Genomic DNA, 19,420 nt, shown 5'->3' on the forward strand with positions numbered 1-19,420 from the left:
GCTATAGGGTCAAATATTGCGAATGTTACCCTCCATTGCCAAAGTCCCCCGGCAAATGTTCTCCCTGTAGCCGGTTAGTCTGGTAGAGACTACAAGAAAATACTGGCGTGTTTTTGGTTTCGACGATTACATCAAGGAGGTTAAAAATAGAAAGATCTACCTTGAGCCCTGCTGCAAATGTCTAAATCTAAGAAATCCTGTTTGCATACAAACTAACAAGGAGGTTAACTTAAGAGCATTTATAACGTCATCACTTCAAGTCTTGTGAGAACATTCGTGACCTCGTCTAGGCCTAGCGCCTCTAACGCTAGTCTCCAAGTCCAAGCAGGCCCAATGGATTGCAAAGACCGTATCCAACTGGAAGAAGGAGCTTGAATAGCAATCCAAGTCTAACGCGTCTTTCGGAGGAGCCAAGGCGGCTATTTTTTAACTTTGGTAATACAAAAATATACTTTGGCAGCTAACAGATTTCCTGTCTACATTAGTCAATGCTACTTTTTTAAAACGGAAAGTACGTTCGCATGTACGTGCATTCAAACATAGTAGAGATACGCAGCACAGGACTCCAAAACAAAGTTTGAGGCCTGTGTCTGCAATTCCTTCGTTACCTTCCTTGCGAAATGACATTTTGCAGGTTTTGCAACTAAGGACATGTTTATTTGATTGTGTGGGTGGCATCCATGTGCGTATCAATTTTCGTCCATTTCCACAAAAAAATCGTAAAAAGCAGCTGCCTAATACCAAATAATGAAATATAGATCTATGCTATGAATTGCCTAAAAAAATATATGGGAAACGGATAGTAATTAGCCTCTACCAGGCTCCGCAGATCGCTAATGTCATTATCGTAAGTCAATTCCAAAGTCCTTACGAGAGTCGCTGTACTTTTGTTGTGTCAATAAAGATTGTTGTATATATATATATATATATATATATATATATATATATATATAGATAGATAGATAGATAGATAGATAGATAGATAGATAGATAGATAGATGAAAACAAGTATTTGATGAGATCTTACAGCTCAGAAGTACCTGAGTATAATACTAGTGAGGTTATGGTTTAATAAATCCCTATGCATCAATTTAGGACGTTGGTTAGATTATTCCTCTAACTTGTAATCAGGTTGTACTGATAGAAGATGCACTTGATTATATAACTCGACGGTCTCGACCACATGATTTTTTTGAGCTGACGTGCTGAGATTTCTGGGAAAAATGACAATATTGTATGTCTTACAAGCGTCCTGTTTTCCCCGACGGCTCTATCAAACATCTGCTTGGAGATCAGGAGACGGACTTTTATCCTCCCCCGTGTGGCTCTGGTCCTGACACCAGACTGCCCGGAGTGCCGATAGCAGAAACATGCCCCATTGTTTGTTTCAACCACCCATTAATAACAGCTTTCAGTAACATTTTGTATCAGATTATAAACTTTATCGTAAGGAAATAATTACTTTTTTACTTTAGTCAAAAACTCTACTCAACTTTACTTATAAGTTATAGCCCCGCCAGGCATGGATCCTTGGGTGTACTGTCTAATGATCTTTCATCCGTTGTTGTTTTCAGACTCTGCTGGTGGTCTGCATTCCAATCCTAGGCAGATCCAAGGATAATGTCCTTGGCAGATCACACCAAATTGTGATGTTATCGACACAGGACTGCGGGACTTTTACTCAGAGAGTGAAACTCGATTCCATCGTGACAGATATTCTCTAGTACTTTTCGATTGATGTGTACCGTTATAATTTGGCTATTCTGTTTATCAACATTGCGAAATCAAGTCACTCGAAATTCAAAGTTACAATTTATGTTAGGCTACCCCAAAAACCTGTCCCCGCTGCCCCCCGCCGTACGTTACAAAAATTCAAACACCAACCGTGGTTCTTTGTTTAACAAAATTATCCTTTTTGAAGGGTCGCCCGAATTTCTGTCAAGTAGTTTCTTGAAAGCTGATGACCACCCATTTCCCCACCAACACGCACAAACACTCAATTATTAACACTCAAATAAAGCCACAGTCACGTTTAGACAACCAAAAGATTATTAAATTTAAACATATATAAATATAGGATTTACCGGATTCCATGATCTTGGCAGGACGGGGTGCTAAATTGTTAAACCCTTGCGTAACCTTAGCTCATTTTCTACCCCTACATATATATTATTCTACACTAGTACAGTACTTCTCTTTTTCTGGATTCGGCAAGATCACCTTGTCCTCCTGTGTTGAATAATAATTCTCTAACAGAACATGACATCATCCATACAAGAGTAGAAACTTACCAGCGTGGGAAACCTGAGTGCATCTTCCGTGACCTTCGTATTGTAGCAAGTATGACCTTTTCTTGTCTTCCAGACAAAAAGGACACATTCTTCGGGTTTCCTCCGGACAGTAAAGTCCCTTGATCAGATTTGTAACTGTCCAAGTTTGTCGCCATAAGTGTCCAGCATTCCATGTCGTCTCGACAGTAATCCTCTGGTGAATCGACCGACCTTCTTTTTATCAGAAATACTGAAGTAGATGAAATTGCGACTAACTTACAACACAAATGTACAAACATCGCATACTAGCTCAGACCCAAGATGACCGTTAAAAACGCCGCCATTTCTATTATGTCGTTGTGAACATGCGCAGTTGGTTCTTCTTAATCCCAAATGGCTTCCTGATGTGACCATTCGCCCCTCGACCCGAAATTATCACAGCTTGCTTCATGCTAGGATCCGGGAGAGGAAACCCCAGTGGTGTCATAAAACACCCTGGAGTTTACAAAATTCTTTTCATAACTCTTTTCGTTTGAGAGGGCGACAAGCGTTACGGAAACTGTGACTACTGTGGTAAAATCTTAAGGATCTTTCAACCTCCTTGGTGTAATCGTTTATAATGTCTCATAAGTCATGATATATATTGGCTTTGACGGTAGAATTTATCTTGAGTTGTGCAAGGAGGTTAACCCCCCTGAGTTGTATTAGCGCAAGGAGGTTATTGTTGATCATCGCTTTCTTACCAAATTATTAAATGGACGTTGTAAAGATTTCCGACGGTACGCAGCAATGTTGTTGTTGTTGTTGTTTACAGATATTATACCGATTCTTCTTCTGCCAGTTTGACACGGTCTTCGCAACCTATAGATCTGCTTGGAGATTACGTGGCATCCTCCGAATGTCTAAATGCAACATTCATGGCACAATTTTGGCGTGACTCCCACCGCCTTCCCACCAGCAACGAAGTCTCAAGCGTCGGAGTACGTCACATTCACATGAAGTAGGCCACGCCCATTGCGAAACTTGATCAGAGCAGATCAGAGGCGCCGGGGACATGGCAACCGTCGAGCCCATAGCAACGGTCTTCATGCGGTAACACGCAGGCCTGTAACACGCATCGCGCGGGTGACGTTTGCATAGATCAAGGAGGTTGGTTAGAATAGATATTCATTTTTTTTTTGGAGAGCCATAGTCAAGTGAGAAATTTGTCCGCATTTACTTGCGCTTGATTCCATGTGGTCCGTCAGAAAATTGTTTAAGTCGCTTAAGTCAAGCTTCAACAGTGCCTGGGAAAAAAAACGGTGTTCACAACATTGTTCTTATGATTGAATTGCGGCTGCGATGTTCATGAGTCGCCGGCGTGTTATTGAAATATCTATGAGTGACCTTTGACCCGGCTTGCCGCTAGCATGCAGCGGCGCGGGGCGGGTGGTGACGGCCGATCTCGGCCGTCTTTCGTGTTTCACGGCCAGAGTTCAGATTTCCCACACGAGTTGATAAACAATAGCAGTTAGCACAGCCACTGGCTTTATCGAGGGGGAGGTGTAACTCGTAGGTGTGAAGTGCGCAGTGATCGGCACAAGGGCGTGAGAGGCAAATATTCAAACGGCGACATTTCCCAAGCCCCTGAGTTTCGCCGCCGCCGGATGATAAACCGGTATTTGTAGTTCTCCAGGTTCACTATGTGTCAAGTTCAGAACGATATTGTTCGCATTTCGTGGCGTATTCTACATTTTTGCTTTAATTTCCACAGATAAATCGCGTGTATTTGTAGCAAACCGTTGACTAGTGACGAGGAGGGTTGAGAGGGGGGGGGCGAAAGAAATCGCGGCCACAACTTTCTTAAATTAATAGCCCTCAAGTCCTCGACTCTAACATCTGCTTGGAAAATACGATGCACCCGATGTACGGGAGGGGGCGCTGCGCTACGGATCCCTGGCAATGCGTTTTAAAACTTAGCCGGACTAGTCCTGGTGGTCCCCGGGACCCGCGGACCACCAGGACCACTTAATGGCCCGGTCCCCGGGGTCACCTCGGACCTGCTGGCCAGACGTCCGTCAGGTCGGGACTAGTCCCAACTGTCTGGGACCTGCTAGGACCTGCTGGGACCCCGCGGACTAGTCCCGGACTAGTCCACAGGACGTTCTTTTTTACAGAGGATGCACACACTGCCTCCTCCACACACGTCCACACACACACACACACACACACACATACACACACACGCGCGCGCACGTGCAAATACACACAAACATGCAACGCCCCCATCCACGCACATACATTCACACGACCATATACAGTGTTACAAATCACATGTGCGCCCATGTTCACCTCCTCTCCAGCGAGCCCCGTCCCAGCCGCCACGTCCAGAATCCGAAATTTCCGCCGATCCGTCCCTGCTAGTTTCTCGGCCAGCGTCTCAGCACAACACCGGCCGAGGGGCTTTGTAGTCCAACTCGGCATACTCCTGCCGGGGACATTTTGGAGAAGGCACATCTAATGTGATGAACATGCTGTATTTGCCGATACAGTTGAATTAATATTCTGCTAGCCAAAAAAGGCACATGGATAGCCTGTATTTTCTAACCACTCCCCTGACATGCCTGAAGTTCTTTAATAAATTACCTCGTTTATCTGCTGATCACTTTGGAAGCAACAAAATTCGGCTTTTTTTATCCTTATTCAATTTTCTTTGAGCTAAGAATACCCATTGATTAAGAACATGCTTACTTTGGCCTCTTTCCCGTTGAGGCGAAATTGAGCCATTGACAAGAACAACCTGCGACGCTTACCTGGTCGTATGACGTAGCCCAGTCGTCATAGTTCTTCCTGACGCCCTCCAGGGAAATATCCTGGTTCCACGGAACGTAAACCAGCTCGTTGGACATGTTGGGGCCGAATCTGAATGAATGAATGAATGAATGTATGAATGAATGTATGAATGAATGAATGAATGAATGAATGAATGAATGAATGAATGAGTGAATGAATGAATTTATTTTGCAAAAGAGTGGTATCGTCCAAGATGGCGGACGCGTTGTTTTAGGGGTCGCTCAAACTCTCAGTAAACAGAGTTTCTAGCCCACTAAAACACTGTTAGAGGACTTACGTGCGAAGTGGAAAGAGACAAGAACCGAGGGAGTACAGAAGAATCCATTAGACTCTGGAAATCGGGCCGAGTGCCGAAGAAACAGGACCGAAGCGAGAGGTGTGCAGCGCCCCCCTCCCCATCGGCGTGACGCTGTACTTAGCCCAGTACCATCATCGGGCCCGGTGAGTATCTAGTACTTGTTTCCGAAACATTAGCTAGAGCAAAAGACGTTTAGTATACCTTGATTTTTATATCCGTAACTCGTGTACTGCCGAGTATTCTTTGTTTTATAGGGCGGAGGACGCCGACCTAGGGGGCCTTGTCTGAAGGACGCCAGCCGGCAGCGCTCCAAGAAGATCAGACATGGAGGATGAGCGGACTGGGGAGCAGTGGAACGCGTATCCAGACATGGAGATCGAGGAGCTGGAAGGCTCAGGAACATGGCTGAAGGGGATGGAGGACATCTCCTTCGATGACGACCCGGAGACACCAAGACAGGTCCTGCAATTGGTAAAAAGCCACATTGCAGGACTGGACAGGTGTACAGCAAAGAAGAAGATCCTCGCAGCCAGCAACGACGATGAACATATCCTGAACCATACAAGAGAGGCGCTGATTGCTATTGCCAGACGAGAGAGGCCCGGTTGTCCTCAGGGACAGCCCAAGAAGAGAACCTTCAGGGCCAACACCGAGCCGGTCGCTAACAGGTTAGCAGAGGATGTGTGTACTTTATTCCAGTTCATAGAGGGGAAAGAAACCTGGCGGAAGTAAAGAAAATATTCCCCCATGGAACACAGCACAGTACATGGAAGAGCCCAGCAATCACACGAAGCAGAACTCTGAATCCAATACTAGAACTAGGAGAAAATGAAGAGGATAATGACGTCGTAGCCAAGATACTGGCAGAAAATGCAAGTCTGAGAGAGGTACTTAAGAAGGAGGTGAAGGAATTGAAAGGGAAAATTGAGAGCTTGAACAACAAGCTAAGACGCCATGAGGAAGCCAGAGATGACGTAACAGAACACTGGGACAGACATCAAAAGAGTACCCAGGAGGAAATAGCAGCGCTTAAAGGATCACAACTTGTGATTACAGAAGAGATGGAGGGCATGAAATCAAAGCTAAAGAAGTCTGAAACCACCCAGATGAGAATGCAGACAACAGTTGCAACCCACAACAACAAGATCAACTCAGTAGAAACAGAGCTCCAGGCTCTACAAGGCTTCTCTAAGAAAGCTGACACAGACAAAGAGGCAAAGATGGGCAAAATTACAACATATGTACAGAATCTGGCACACTCACTTGAAGAAAGATTGAGAGAGCAAGAGTACGCCCTGTCAAGGACACACCAAATGGTACAAGAGATAAGGGCCAGGTGCAAAGATCTCGAGACCTCAAGTGCTGTATGTGTCACAAGTGAAACAGCAGACCACATCTTGAGAAATGGAGACAACAGCAACCAAACTGGTGGAGACAACAAGAGACTTGGTACAGGGGTTAGATTTGTGAAACATACTGAGGAGCCCTCGACCACAACACAGGGAGATACAATAACCTCATACCTGCAATCTGCACGCCATGAGCAACGGGGCTCAAACAGCCCAACAGAGAGGCAGGGAAACCAACAGGGCAAAGAAAAGCAGAATGAGACAAGGCGGTCTAGAGATGGAAATGAGACTGAAAGCGAGAGTGGGGAGAAGAGTACCAGAAGTAATGACCATGCTGGCGAAACCAATGTTATCAATTTAGATCCCAGCCCAAGAGGAAACACTGATTCAAGGGGCATAAGAGGAAGAGACAGAACAACAGATATGAAGGCTACATGCAGAACCCCTGACTCGCCAAGCAGCACAGATGAGGGGAGTAAGACATGGCCACTGACAGCCAAGAAGGGCCTAGGACAGATTTATACAGGAAGTCAAAGTGTGAGTACAGGGGACAGAAACAAGGCAGAGAGCCCAAAACCACAGAGAGACCCGTCAAGACTGAGAAGTAGTCCACAAGGAACAAGGAGACTGGAATGCACACAGAACAAGACATACAAGGAAGCAGTGATGACACATGTGCAGCAAGAGTACTCCCCTATAAGGAAAAAGAGACCAAGTCGTTCACCACATTCGTTAACATGCCCTACCAGAACCCAACAATACAGCAACGAACACAGAAGGCTACAGACAGGGAGGAACAACATCAACTGTGCAGACAGCCACACTGACTTCTCAGATTTTGTGGGTATTGGGAGAAACCGAGTGCGGAGAAAGAGGTTCTTCCTGGGCTACATGAAGAAGACAGAAGCAGAGAGCCTTCAGAGCATGATACACAAGTATGCACAGAGTAAAGGAGTACAATTATCGTTTGTGAGAGTCATGAATAGTAGACAAAAAGACATAGCGTTTGCCAGAATCAATGTTCTACTGCACCAGGCACATATGGTGGTGAAGGAAGACTTTTGGCCCGATGGGGTCAAATGTCGTGAATGGATGTCAGAGAAGAGGTACAAAAGCAAGGGTGACAACACTGAGGGTGGTGGTGAGAGAAACCAAGCAACAAGAAGCAGTCCTTTGACAGGGCCAACAGACTCAGAGGTCACACAATGATTGCCACTACTACAGAAGACTCATCTAAAGAGCTAACAGTTGGCTGCTATAATGCCAGAGGACTAGTGACAGCACTGCCATTCATAAGGAAACAGCTGGCTCATATAGACATCCTTGCAGTTACTGAACACTGGCTATACCAAGATGCACTACCAGAACTTGACAAAGTAATGAATAGCCACAGAGGGTGGGGGAGAGCAGATAACCGGCTAAAGGAATTCAAACATACCACAGGTTGGAGAAGAGGGCAAGGTGGAGTTGCCTTACTGTGGAAGGAGAGTATTGATTATGCAGTACACAAACTGGAAGATGGCAATGACAGGATTATTGGAGTGAGAGTAAGACTCCAAAGCGGCCAGAAAATCTTTGTCTTTGCAGCCTATATGCCACATAGTGGCTTGGCAATAGACAACTACGGAGAGCATTTAGACATTATGACAGAACTATACAGAAAGTATGAAAATGAAGGTGAAATGATCTTTGTCGGAGATTTTAACGCAGACCTCGGCGAACAGGGAGGCCCAAGGGGCAGAGGTCAGCCATCCAAACTGGGCAAAGAACTATGGGGCACACTAGATGAACTGGACTTGTTTTCCCTGAACTTGAGCCATCTCTGCAAGGGACCACTCCATACCTTTCAAGCTAATGGAGACAAACACTTGTCCACGATAGACCACATCCTCATACCTTACTCTCTGTTAACAGAAGCAGTCTCATGCAAAGTGATTGGAGATTGCAGCCTCAACTTATCAGATCATAGCCCCATAGTTGCCTCATTCGTCAACAAGCCAAATGAGTTCGAAGAAACAGTGATCAGACCAAAACTCAACTGGCATAGAGATGGAGACCAGACACTCAAAGAGGCTTACAAAAAAAGAGTGAGTGAGAGACTAGAATCGAATAGTGCTCCAGCCACATGGTCAGCAGGGTCCATAGAGAAAGATCTTGATACAATAACAACAATACTGAGAACAACAGGAGAAGAAGTGATACCCGCAAATAAGTGTAAGAAACACCAGAAACCCTACTGGTCACCAACGCTGACAGAAGCGCACCAGCAACAAGTGAGCGCTTGGATGCAATGGAAAGAAGGGGGAAAACCAAGGGAGAAAGAGAACCAACTGTACAAGGCTTACAAAGAGAGGAAGAACCAGTTCAGGTCAGAACTGAGGAAAGCAAAGCTCTTACAAGAAGCCAAACAGAATGAAGAGCTGGCAGCCCTAGCAGCATCTAACGACAAAGAGTTCTGGAAAAAGATCAGACAGAGAAAGGGCAGAACCAACAGGCCTCAAGCAGTAAAAGTGGGGGAACAAGTCATCAACAATCCCAGTCAAGTGAGAGAAACTTGGGCAAGACACTTTGAGACACTGGGCAACGAACAAGAAGAGGAAGCCATGCGCTTTGATGAAATACACAAGAACCAAATCACAGAAGAGGTAGCCAAGATGGAAGAAGAAAGCTACAGCAACCTGGAAGGGATACTGGAAGAACCCTTCTCCCCACAAGAGGTAGCCTCTGTTTGCAAGGGTTTGAAGAATGGAAAGAGTGGAGGCAAAGATGGCCCATCCTCGTCCACCAGGACCTTTCCGCTTGACGATACATCGCTCGCGGATGTATCGTCAAGCGGAAAGGTCCTGGTGGACGAGGATGAAGCAAGGTAAAACCAACAAAACAGACATGGACTCACACCGGGGTGTGACACTGTTACCTGTCATTTCCAAAGTATGGGAGAGGACATTGTTTAACAGATGGAGTCCTTGGCTCCATGATAGAGGTATACCTCACCAACTCCAGAGCGGGGGACAAATCGGATGCAGCAACATCACTACCGCTTTCATCGTGAGAGAAGTGACCAACCACTACATGGAAAGAGGGAGCCTAGTATACGGTTGCTTCCTCGATACAAAGAAAGCTTACGACACAGTCTGGCTGGAGGGAATGTTGTTTAAAATGTACAAGAAAGGAGTAAATGGCAGACTATGGAGACTCCTCAAGCTCATGCACACAGGTTGTACATATTAGGTCCTGCTGAATGGAGGTGTTTCCAGAGAATTCAGCACTTCAAGAGGTGTGAACCAAGGAGGTGTACTGTCCCTTACCTGCTATCTACTAGCAACAGATGATGTGCACGACGAACTACAGCTACAGTCGGGAGGAGTGAGCATAGGAGGGATCAGTTGTGCTTCACCTGCCTTAGCGGATGACATATGTCTGCTGGCGAGCACACAGGCAGGTCTGCAGAGAATGATCGACACTATGGGACATTATGGAAGAAAATGGAGGTTTGAATTTGCACCAGGAAAAAGTAAATGCATCGTCTTTGGGCAGACAACTAGCAGCCAAAATGTGGCCTGTGATACAACCACATGGAAAATGGGAACAAGTTCTATACCAGAGACAGCTACAGTAACGCATGTTGGAGTACAACACTCTGCCAACATGTTATCTAAAGAACCCATTGAGGCGGCATGCAGAAAAGGGAAGGGAAAGATTAGTGCGATTTTGACAACAGGCTCTGAAGGACAACATCCCAACCCTTTAATCTACAAGACCCTGTACAACACATTGGTCATTCCCAGCATGCTGCATGGCTGCGAGTTTTGGGACCCTTCAAATAGTGATCTACTCAAACTAGAGAGAGTGCACAGAAGGGGAGCAAAAAACATGCAAGGCATGCACTTTCAGACAGAGACGACAGCGTGTCTAAGTGCAATAGGAATGACAAGTCTGAAGTCAATTCTAGACAAGTGTAAACTCTGCCTTTTCGGAAAGCTTGTCAGTCTGCAAAACACTGTACTTGCAAAGAGAGTGTTCCTCCTCAGGCTGTACTCCTACATCCTAGCAAAACCAGGCAGTAAGACAAGAGGATTTGTGAACGAGTGTTTTGAAGTTGCTAAGGAATATGGCCTGGTGGAGTGGCTGGAAGGATACTGGTTGACAACAGACTTCCCTACAGTAAATGCATGGAAACATCTAGTGAAGACGACAATACAGACACAAGAGAGTGAGAGGTGGAGGGCGAGCACAGCGTCCCAAACCAACTGCCACAGGTTCTACAGAGTCCACCAGACAAACAACAAACCCCACAAGTTATGGACACTAGCAAGACAACAGCCAGAGTACCAGAGAGACGTTAAGAACCTCATACTTCTCAGTACCATCCCAACCAGACACACCGTAAAAACATGTCCAACCTGCCATGACCCTACAGAAGACTTGGTCGGTCATCTAGTCACCAGATGTTCCACTTTTAACCACTTACGACAAACCCTGGCAGAAGAAATAGCAAACATTCTGGGAGTAAGAGTCATGGTAAAAGTACACGAACAACCAGACGAGAGATTCACAGAGGTCATGCTGGGTGCCGAGATAGTAGAAGAAGTTGTGGAACCAGCTGTGTGGAGCGCCTTCATCACAACAACGGCCAGATTGCTCCGCCCTCTGGCAGCCATGGCATTAAAGCACGCCACCTGGAAAGAGAGGCAAAACTACAGCACGGGGAGAGGAGAATAGAGCACACGAGAGCTGAGTACAAACATAGTATGTAAGCACATACGGGAGAAGAAGAAAGAGCTGGACTTTAACCACCCAAGAAAAGCTACAACACAGTCTTGGCAGAAGCTAGGCTGCGAGTTAAACACGCGAGCTGTACGTGGAGAACTGAGCTGTGTGGATTCACAAGGAGTTGTAGAGAATGATGCAGAGACAATGAACTTTGAAAGTGAAACACTGAAGACCTTTAAAGAACTCTGAGAGTTATTTGTACAATACACAGAAACAGTTTTTTATAGATATGATATGATAGATCTGATCGAATGGTTGTTTTTTAATGTCCCAATGGTCATCAGTAGACTAGACGTGTGGGGCATGGGATACCCCTGGCAGGTTCGTTCACCTGGCCTCTGAGAGATTGTAAATATGAGTACGGAATAACAACAATATAAGAATATAAGGGGCATAAGAGGAAGAGAAAGAGCAACAGTTATGAAGTCTACATGCAGAGCCCCTGACTCACCAAGTAGTGCAGATGAGGGGAGTAATACATGGCCACTGGCAGCCGAGAAGGGCCCTGGACAGACTAATACAGTAAGTCCAAGTGTGAGCTCAGGGCAGGTAGCACTCAGGGGCAGAAAGAAGACAGAGAGCCCAAAGCCACAGAGAGACCCATCAAGATTGAGAAGTAACCAACGAGGAGCAAAGAGAATTGAATGCACACAGAACAAGACATACAAGGAAGCAGTGACACATGTGCAACAAGAGAACTCCCCTAGAACTCAACAATTCAACACCGAACACAGAAGGTTACAAACAGGGAAAAATTGTGCAGACAGCCACACTGACTTCTCTGATTTTGTGGGCATTGAGAGAAACCGACTGCGAAGAAAGAGGTTCTTCTTGGGCTACATGAAGAAGACAGAAACAGAGAGCCTTCAGAGTATGATACTCAAGTATGCTCAGAGTAAGGGAGTTCAATTATCCTTTGTGAGAGTCATGAACAGCAGACAGAAAGACATAGCATTTGCAAGAATCAATGTTCTACTGCACCAGGCACATATGGTGGTGAAGGAAGACTTTTGGCCCAAGGGGGTCAAGTGCCGGGAATGGATGTCAGAGAGGAGGTACAAAAGCAAGGGTGACAACACTGAGGATGGCGGTGAGAGAAACCAAGCAACTCATTTGAACGGGCCAGGAAAGAGAAACGGAGAAGCTCAGAAACTCAGCATTGAAAATGCCAGAGTTCAGCAGTAAGACTCATGCGGATGTTACTCTGTCAGTTGGGTGCTACAACTGTAGGGGAATCACAACATCTATCCCCTTCATCACAGAGTACTTACAAGACATTGACATACTAGCAATATCTGAGCACTGGCTGTACCCTCAGGCTACTCCAGCCCTAGACAACTTGTTAATGACTCACAGAGGTTGGGGCAGGGCAGATAGCAAGCTGACAGAACACACTACAAGTCACTGGAGGAGAGGCCAGGGCGGTGTAGCCTTTTTATGGAAAACGTCCATTGACTATGCTGTCCATAAGTTAGAAGATGGAAATGATAGAATCATAGGAATAAGAGTCCAACAAAAGAATGGCCAGAAACTATTCCTCTTTGCAGTGTATTTCCCAGATTCAACTAAACCCATTGAGGAATACAGAGAACAAATAGACTATGTGAGAGAGATGTACAGAAAATACGAGAGCGAAGGAAATGTGATATTCCTCGGAGACTTCAATGCAGATATGGGGAGGAGCGGTGGTCCCAGAGGTAGAGGATCCTCATCCAAACTGGGCGATGAACTGATTGATATCACCCTTGAACTAGACCTTGTGTCCCTGAATTTAAGTCACCTATGCAAGGGTCCTCTGGAAACATTTCAAGGAAGTGGTGATAGACAGTCCACAATCGACCACATATTAGTACCGTGCTCGCTACTTGCAGACACAATAGGATGTGAAGTCATGGATTACAATGAACTTAATATGTCAGACCACAATCCCATCATTGCTCAGTTTTCCAACAAACTAAGAGAGTGGAAAGAGAGCAGTCCAGACCCACGGTTGAACTGGGAAAGTGTGAGGAGTCAACCAACAGAAAACACATACAAGAGGAGAGTTTGTCAAAGGCTGCAATCAGCCCCAGTACCAACCGAAAAATCACAGGAGGCTATTGAAGATGAACTGAGCTTGATAACTACTGTATTAAAACGAGCAGCTGAAGAAACATTACCAACAAAGACAATAAGACGTCACCAGAAACCATACTGGTCAGCAACGCTTACAGAATGTCACGAAAAGCAAGTGAAATCATGGCTATTATGGAAAGAAGCAGGAAAGCCGAGAGGAAAAGGTAATCCTCTGTATGCAGACTACAAGAGCAGCAAGGGTCAGTTCAGAACTGAACTAAGAGAGGCAAAGCTTTTGCACGAGGCCAAAGAGAATGAGGAGTTAGCCTCATTGGCAAGCACAGATGACAAAAAGTTTTGGAGGAGAGTGAGACAAAGAAAGGGCAAAAAAGACCAGCCACAGGCAGTCAAGGTGGGAGAACAGCTCATCACAGACCCTGCAGAAGTCAGAGAAACCTGGGCCAAGCATTTCGAAATGCTAGGAAATGAACAAGAAGAAGAAGGTAGACTCTTTGATGATAACCATAAGAAGATAATTGAAGACGAGGTGAAAAGCATGGAAAAAGAAAGCCACAGTAATGCTGAGGTCATACTTGACGAGCCTTTTACTGTAGCAGAAGTAGCCTCAATCTGCAGAACACTTAAGAACAACAAAAGGGGAGGCAGAGATGGCTTAACCTATGAACACTTGAAGTATGCTGGTGAAGTACTGTGGGCTAGACTAACATACCTCTTTAACGCAATAAGGGAATCAGAGCACATACCAGAGGCCTTCAAAAAGGGCCTCAAAGTTCCCTTACTGAAGCAGAACAAAACCAACAAAGCGGACTTGGACTCGCACCGCGGTATCACCCTACTACCAGTAATATCTAAAGTCTGGGAATCACTACTCTTCAACAGACTGAAACCATGGCTTAAGTCGAGGGGGCTTCCTCATGAGCTACAGAGTGGAGGACAGCTAGGATGCAGCAACTTAACAACAGCCTACATGGTCCAAGAGATAGTAAACCACTATCAAGAGAGAAGTAGCACTGTCTACGGGTGCTTCTTAGACACCAAAAAGGCATACGACACAGTGTGGATAGATGGCATGTTGTACAAGATCTACAAGGCAGGTATCGACAGCAAACTCTGGCGTCTTCTCAGACACATGCATATAGGCAGTAAGTTCTCCGTACTGCTGGATGGGAGAGAGTCCAGGGAGTTTGTGACTACAAGGGGCGTAAACCAGGGTGGCATCCTGTCATTAACTTGTTTCCTGTTAGCCAACAATGACATCCATGATGTGTTGCAACTACAAGGAAGTGGTGTGTCCATAGGAGGGATGTACTGTGGTTCCCCAGCCCTTGCAGACGACATTTGCCTATTGGCAGGAACAAGGAGAGGTTTACAAGGCATGATTAATACAATAGCTGACTATGGAAGAAGATGGAGATTTCAATTCGCTCCAAACAAAAGCCAATGCATCGTGTTCACACAAGGGAACCACAGGATGCATAGAATCAACACAGATCCTGAATGGGTGATGGGTGCATCAGAAATCCCAGAAGCACGCACGGTAACACACGTGGGAATACAACATTCGTCCAACACAACTTCAGCGGCAGCCATAGAGAGTGCCTGTAGAAAGGGGAAAGGGCGTATCAGTGCCATCTTGTCTACCGGTCTAGAAGGACACACCCCCAACCCACTGGTCACAAAAATACTTTACCACACAATCGTCATACCCAGTATGTTGCACGGTTGCGAATTATGGTACCCTACCCAGACAGACCTGATGAAGTTGGAGAGAGTTCACAGAGGAGGGGTGAAGCGTATGCAGAATATGCACCCACAGACAGGAACTAGAGAGAGCCTTGGTGCCCTGGGGATGCATACTCTGAAAGCCATCATGGACAAACACAAGCTGTGTTTCTTCGGTAGGCTTGCCAATCTCCCTTGTACTGCACTAGCCAAGAAAGTCTTCCTCTTCAGATTGTATTCGCTCATACTGGCAAGGCCATGTCGCACAACAAGAGGTTTCATTAGCGACAGCTTCAGAGCAGCCGAAGATTACGGCCTAACAGAGTACCTTGAAAGATACTGGCAAACGGTAGAGTTCCCGACAAAAATGGAGTGGAAGCAAATAGTGAAGAGGGCAGTGAGTGCCAAGGAAGAGAGTGAATGGGTCTCAGCACACAGTCACCAACCTAGATCCTTCAGAGTACACAGTACGAGCTCAGAACCCCACAAGCTGTGGTCACTTGCAAGGAAACACCCAAAGCACCAAAAGACTCTACAGAAACTAGTACATTTGAGTACAGCCCCGGTGAAACACAGCCCTAAGCAATGCCCTACATGTGACGCAACAACAACAGATATAGTCGGGCACTTGGTCTCTAGCTGTGTCACCTTTAACAACCTCAGAGACAGTTTAGCAGATGCAGCAACAGACAAGCTGGGCATCAGGGTGATGGCGTCCGTTCACCAACAGCCAGACGAAAGGTTTACGGAAATAATGCTGGGAGCAGATATTATAGAAGATGAGATTGACCCGGACATTTGGGAGGACTACATGATAACTGTAGCTGGACTGCTGTATCCCCTGGCAACTTTAGCACTAAAGCATGTGGACTTTAGGAGATAAGGAAAGACCAACAAGCCAAGATTAAGGACAGTTTGCTCCTTTCCGACTCTACTTCTAAAGTAACCAGTGTAGCAGCAGGGGTGTTCCAACATACAAGATGAAATGGACATTGATGACTCATGGACACTTTAAAGTCTCAGTACAATGTATACAGGACTCTGATGATCCCTGTAAGAATATAAGGATTCAGTGCTAATGCGCACAACCGAAAATTTTCAATGACGAGTGATTCACTGCAATAACCAGTACCGAACTGACCGATATCGTTTGTACCGATTAATGCTATCAAATATTCTATTGAATCTTGTGTATATATGCAGAAAGTTATTATTTTATATTGTAACACCTTATAATGACTGTATATTCATGTATTTTATTAATGTGGCTCTCCTGACATGGAGGAATAAAGAAAGGAAAGGAAAGGAAAGGAATGAATGAATGAATGAATGAATGAGTGAATGAATGAATTTATTTTGCAAAACAGGATCGCTATATACCACATGTTAAGTGTCATGGCATCCCCTTTGTAAATACTTCAGCAATGCAATGCTGTCCCAAGGGAGGAATAAAATACAAGAAGAATGAAGGAATGAAGGAATGCAGGAAGGAATGAATGAAGGAAGGGACGAAGGAAGGAATGCGTTGATGAAGGTAAGACATCCAGGTAATAAGATATGCCAAAATTAATTACTCAAGCAACTTGATAAGATCTTGAAACAGGCAGACGAAAGATAGCGGATGCTATCTGAAACGTCTGACTGTTTCAAAATCTTATCCAGTTGCTGGAGTAATTATTTTTGGCGAAGGAAGGAATGGTTCATTCAATGCATGTGAAACTTGGAAGCTTTGCAGCCGAAATACGCTTTACTTACACCAGTTTAGAATCATATTATCAAACAAATATAGTTCAATTTCACACAAAGCATCGAATATTCCGTAGTATCAGTAACATCGAATATTCCATAGTATCAGTGACATCGAATATTCCGTAGTATCAGTAACATCGAATATTCCGTAGTATCAGTAACGTCGACTATTCCGTAGTATCAGTAACATCGAATATTCCATAGTATCAGTAACATCGAATATTCCATAGTATCAGTAACATGGAATATAACGTAGAACTGAATCTACGCTGCTGCAGCTGATAAGGAGTCAAGAAGTTTTGACCCTGAGTATCAATTTCACACAAAGCATCGAATATTCCGTAGTATCAGTAACATCGAATATTCCATAGTATCAGTGACATCGAATATTCCGTAGTATCAGTAACATCGAATATTCCGTAGTATCAGTAACGTCGACTATTCCGTAGTATCAGTAACATCGAATATTCCATAGTATCAGTAACATCGAATATTCCATAGTATCAGTAACATGGAATATAACGTAGAACTGAATCTACTGGCGCTGCTACAGCTGATAAGGTCTCAAGAAGTTTTGACCCTGAGTATGAAGTGACTAAATTTGGAACAAAACGGCCGGTGTTCTTAAAACTCTCCTTCCTTCACCAAGAACAGACTAGTGGTTTCTAGATGTCAACATATGCCAACCTTTTAGGAAGTTCTAAACCAACACTTAGCTTGATTCATCTAAACATGTCGAGAGTACAATTGTACAAGAATACATGTAGTCTCTTCTTTTAGCTTGGATGTAGTATGGCGGCATTAGCGATTTACTAAAACATTATCCATGCAGTCACTGAGTAAGCCAGCCTTTTATACATGCAATTGCATGAATATGTAAAGACTAAATTTAAGACAACTTCGTAAATCACAGGCCTATATTTTATGCAAATCATCTGAATACGGACGTCACATGGACACATCTTACAAAGTACGACATTTCCTCCAGAATGACAGTTGAGCTATGTATTTTTTTGGCTCTATTGATATATAAACGAACACAAGAAATTTATTTCTGTACTTTGTCATAAACATCTGTTCTCGTCTACCACTTTTCAACAACATTGATTTCCACATATTGTCCACCCCAATAAACCAATGCGAGAGCACATTTTAGCAGCTTTTGAGCAATATAAATGTAAAAAAAGACACAGAAAGAAACATTAGGCGAGGGCAAGCTTGTGTCACAAATAGTCTGGACTTTTCAAACTGGAGTAACAGCTAGCCATCAACACGTGCTTTCCAGCAAAAAAAGTTTGACAACCACAATTCCTTGTAAATATGTTCACAGCGATAGAATGTAGCTTCCCCAGAGAACTAGAATTTGTACAGTAGAGTCAATTCCATGTCACCGAGAGGGTTTTCAGATGATATTGCTAATAAGTTTGAACAATTTTAGGGAAAAGACTATTTCAGTCAAAAAATTCCAGACTGTTCAAACAATTAGAAATGAAAGTTTGAACATGTTTGAACTCATGTATATATTTTGGAAATATTATGAAAGTAATTGCACAAATATCTCTTTATTTAGAACAATTTTCAAACATCTGTGTGATTGTGTCACTGTTGGAACATGTTCCAACATTTTGCATCATTCTCAAAATGGTAGATTTGGGTTATTGCCCCCATAAAAGTAGGTACTAATCACGCTCTATTGTCTGCATCTGTATATCTTTAGATTTCACGTCTGGACACTGGCAACTCTTTTGTCTTCAGGTGTCTATGCATGGCACCTAGGCCTAATCCCTTGTACTTTGAAGGGATGTGTGAATTGCCCTGCTCCCAGCCCACTGACCCAGTTATACCATGTTTGTAGAATGTTGGAACATGTTCAAACAAATGATTTATCTATGTTGCAACAGTTTAGAAACTAATACAAATAATGTGTTCAATGTTGGAAATTTGTTTAACATGTTGGAACACAGAAAAAATATATAGAACATCAAATAAATGTTGGAAATTGTTCTTTACAGTGACTTATCTCACATAGATTGTCACAAAGGTTTTGTAAATGTTAGAACAAAAGGCGACAAACACCCTCTCGGTAATGTGGATATATTCTCACCAGTTGTACAAAATGACGACAATGTTGGAGATCACGCAGTTCTAATCCTTCCCGGAGCTGTTTCTGTCTAAAATTAAGCCTAGATTGTCTGTTCACTTAGGTGATAAGACCATACTGCTAGTAATTTGATTGTATGGATGACATCCACTGGGCACCCCAAAGCTGATGCGAGCGTGCGCAAAAAAATTGGGGCAAAGAAAGTTTTGTTTACTATAAAATCTAAGTAGTCAAAAACACGAGGGTCAGT

At 44.3% G+C, this 19,420-nt stretch overlaps 1 protein-coding gene across 8 annotated transcripts in view; it reads right to left on the bottom strand.

The window, feature by feature from the left end:
* LOC136422354 (methyltransferase-like protein 27) overlaps positions 1 to 19,420 on the bottom strand; it is a 28,908-nt gene that overhangs the window by 7,503 nt on the left and 1,985 nt on the right. For 3 of the 8 annotated variants that reach the window (XM_066410061.1, XM_066410064.1, XM_066410063.1), the window contains exons 2-3: positions 5,063 to 5,171; positions 4,602 to 4,737 (exon numbers count right to left, since the gene is read on the bottom strand). In XM_066410061.1, coding sequence (XP_066266158.1) covers positions 4,602 to 4,737; positions 5,063 to 5,091 — 165 coding nt within the window. In that variant the 5' untranslated portion in view covers positions 5,092 to 5,171. Of the gene's footprint in view, positions 1 to 4,601; positions 4,738 to 5,062; positions 5,172 to 19,173; positions 19,360 to 19,420 lie in introns of those variants that run through there. The other 5 variants (XM_066410069.1, XM_066410066.1, XM_066410065.1 and 2 more) reach the window with 3 other exon arrangements.

Source organism: Branchiostoma lanceolatum, chromosome 17 (genome assembly GCF_035083965.1).
Source record: "Branchiostoma lanceolatum isolate klBraLanc5 chromosome 17, klBraLanc5.hap2, whole genome shotgun sequence".
Taxonomy (NCBI): Eukaryota; Metazoa; Chordata; class Leptocardii; order Amphioxiformes; family Branchiostomatidae; genus Branchiostoma; species Branchiostoma lanceolatum.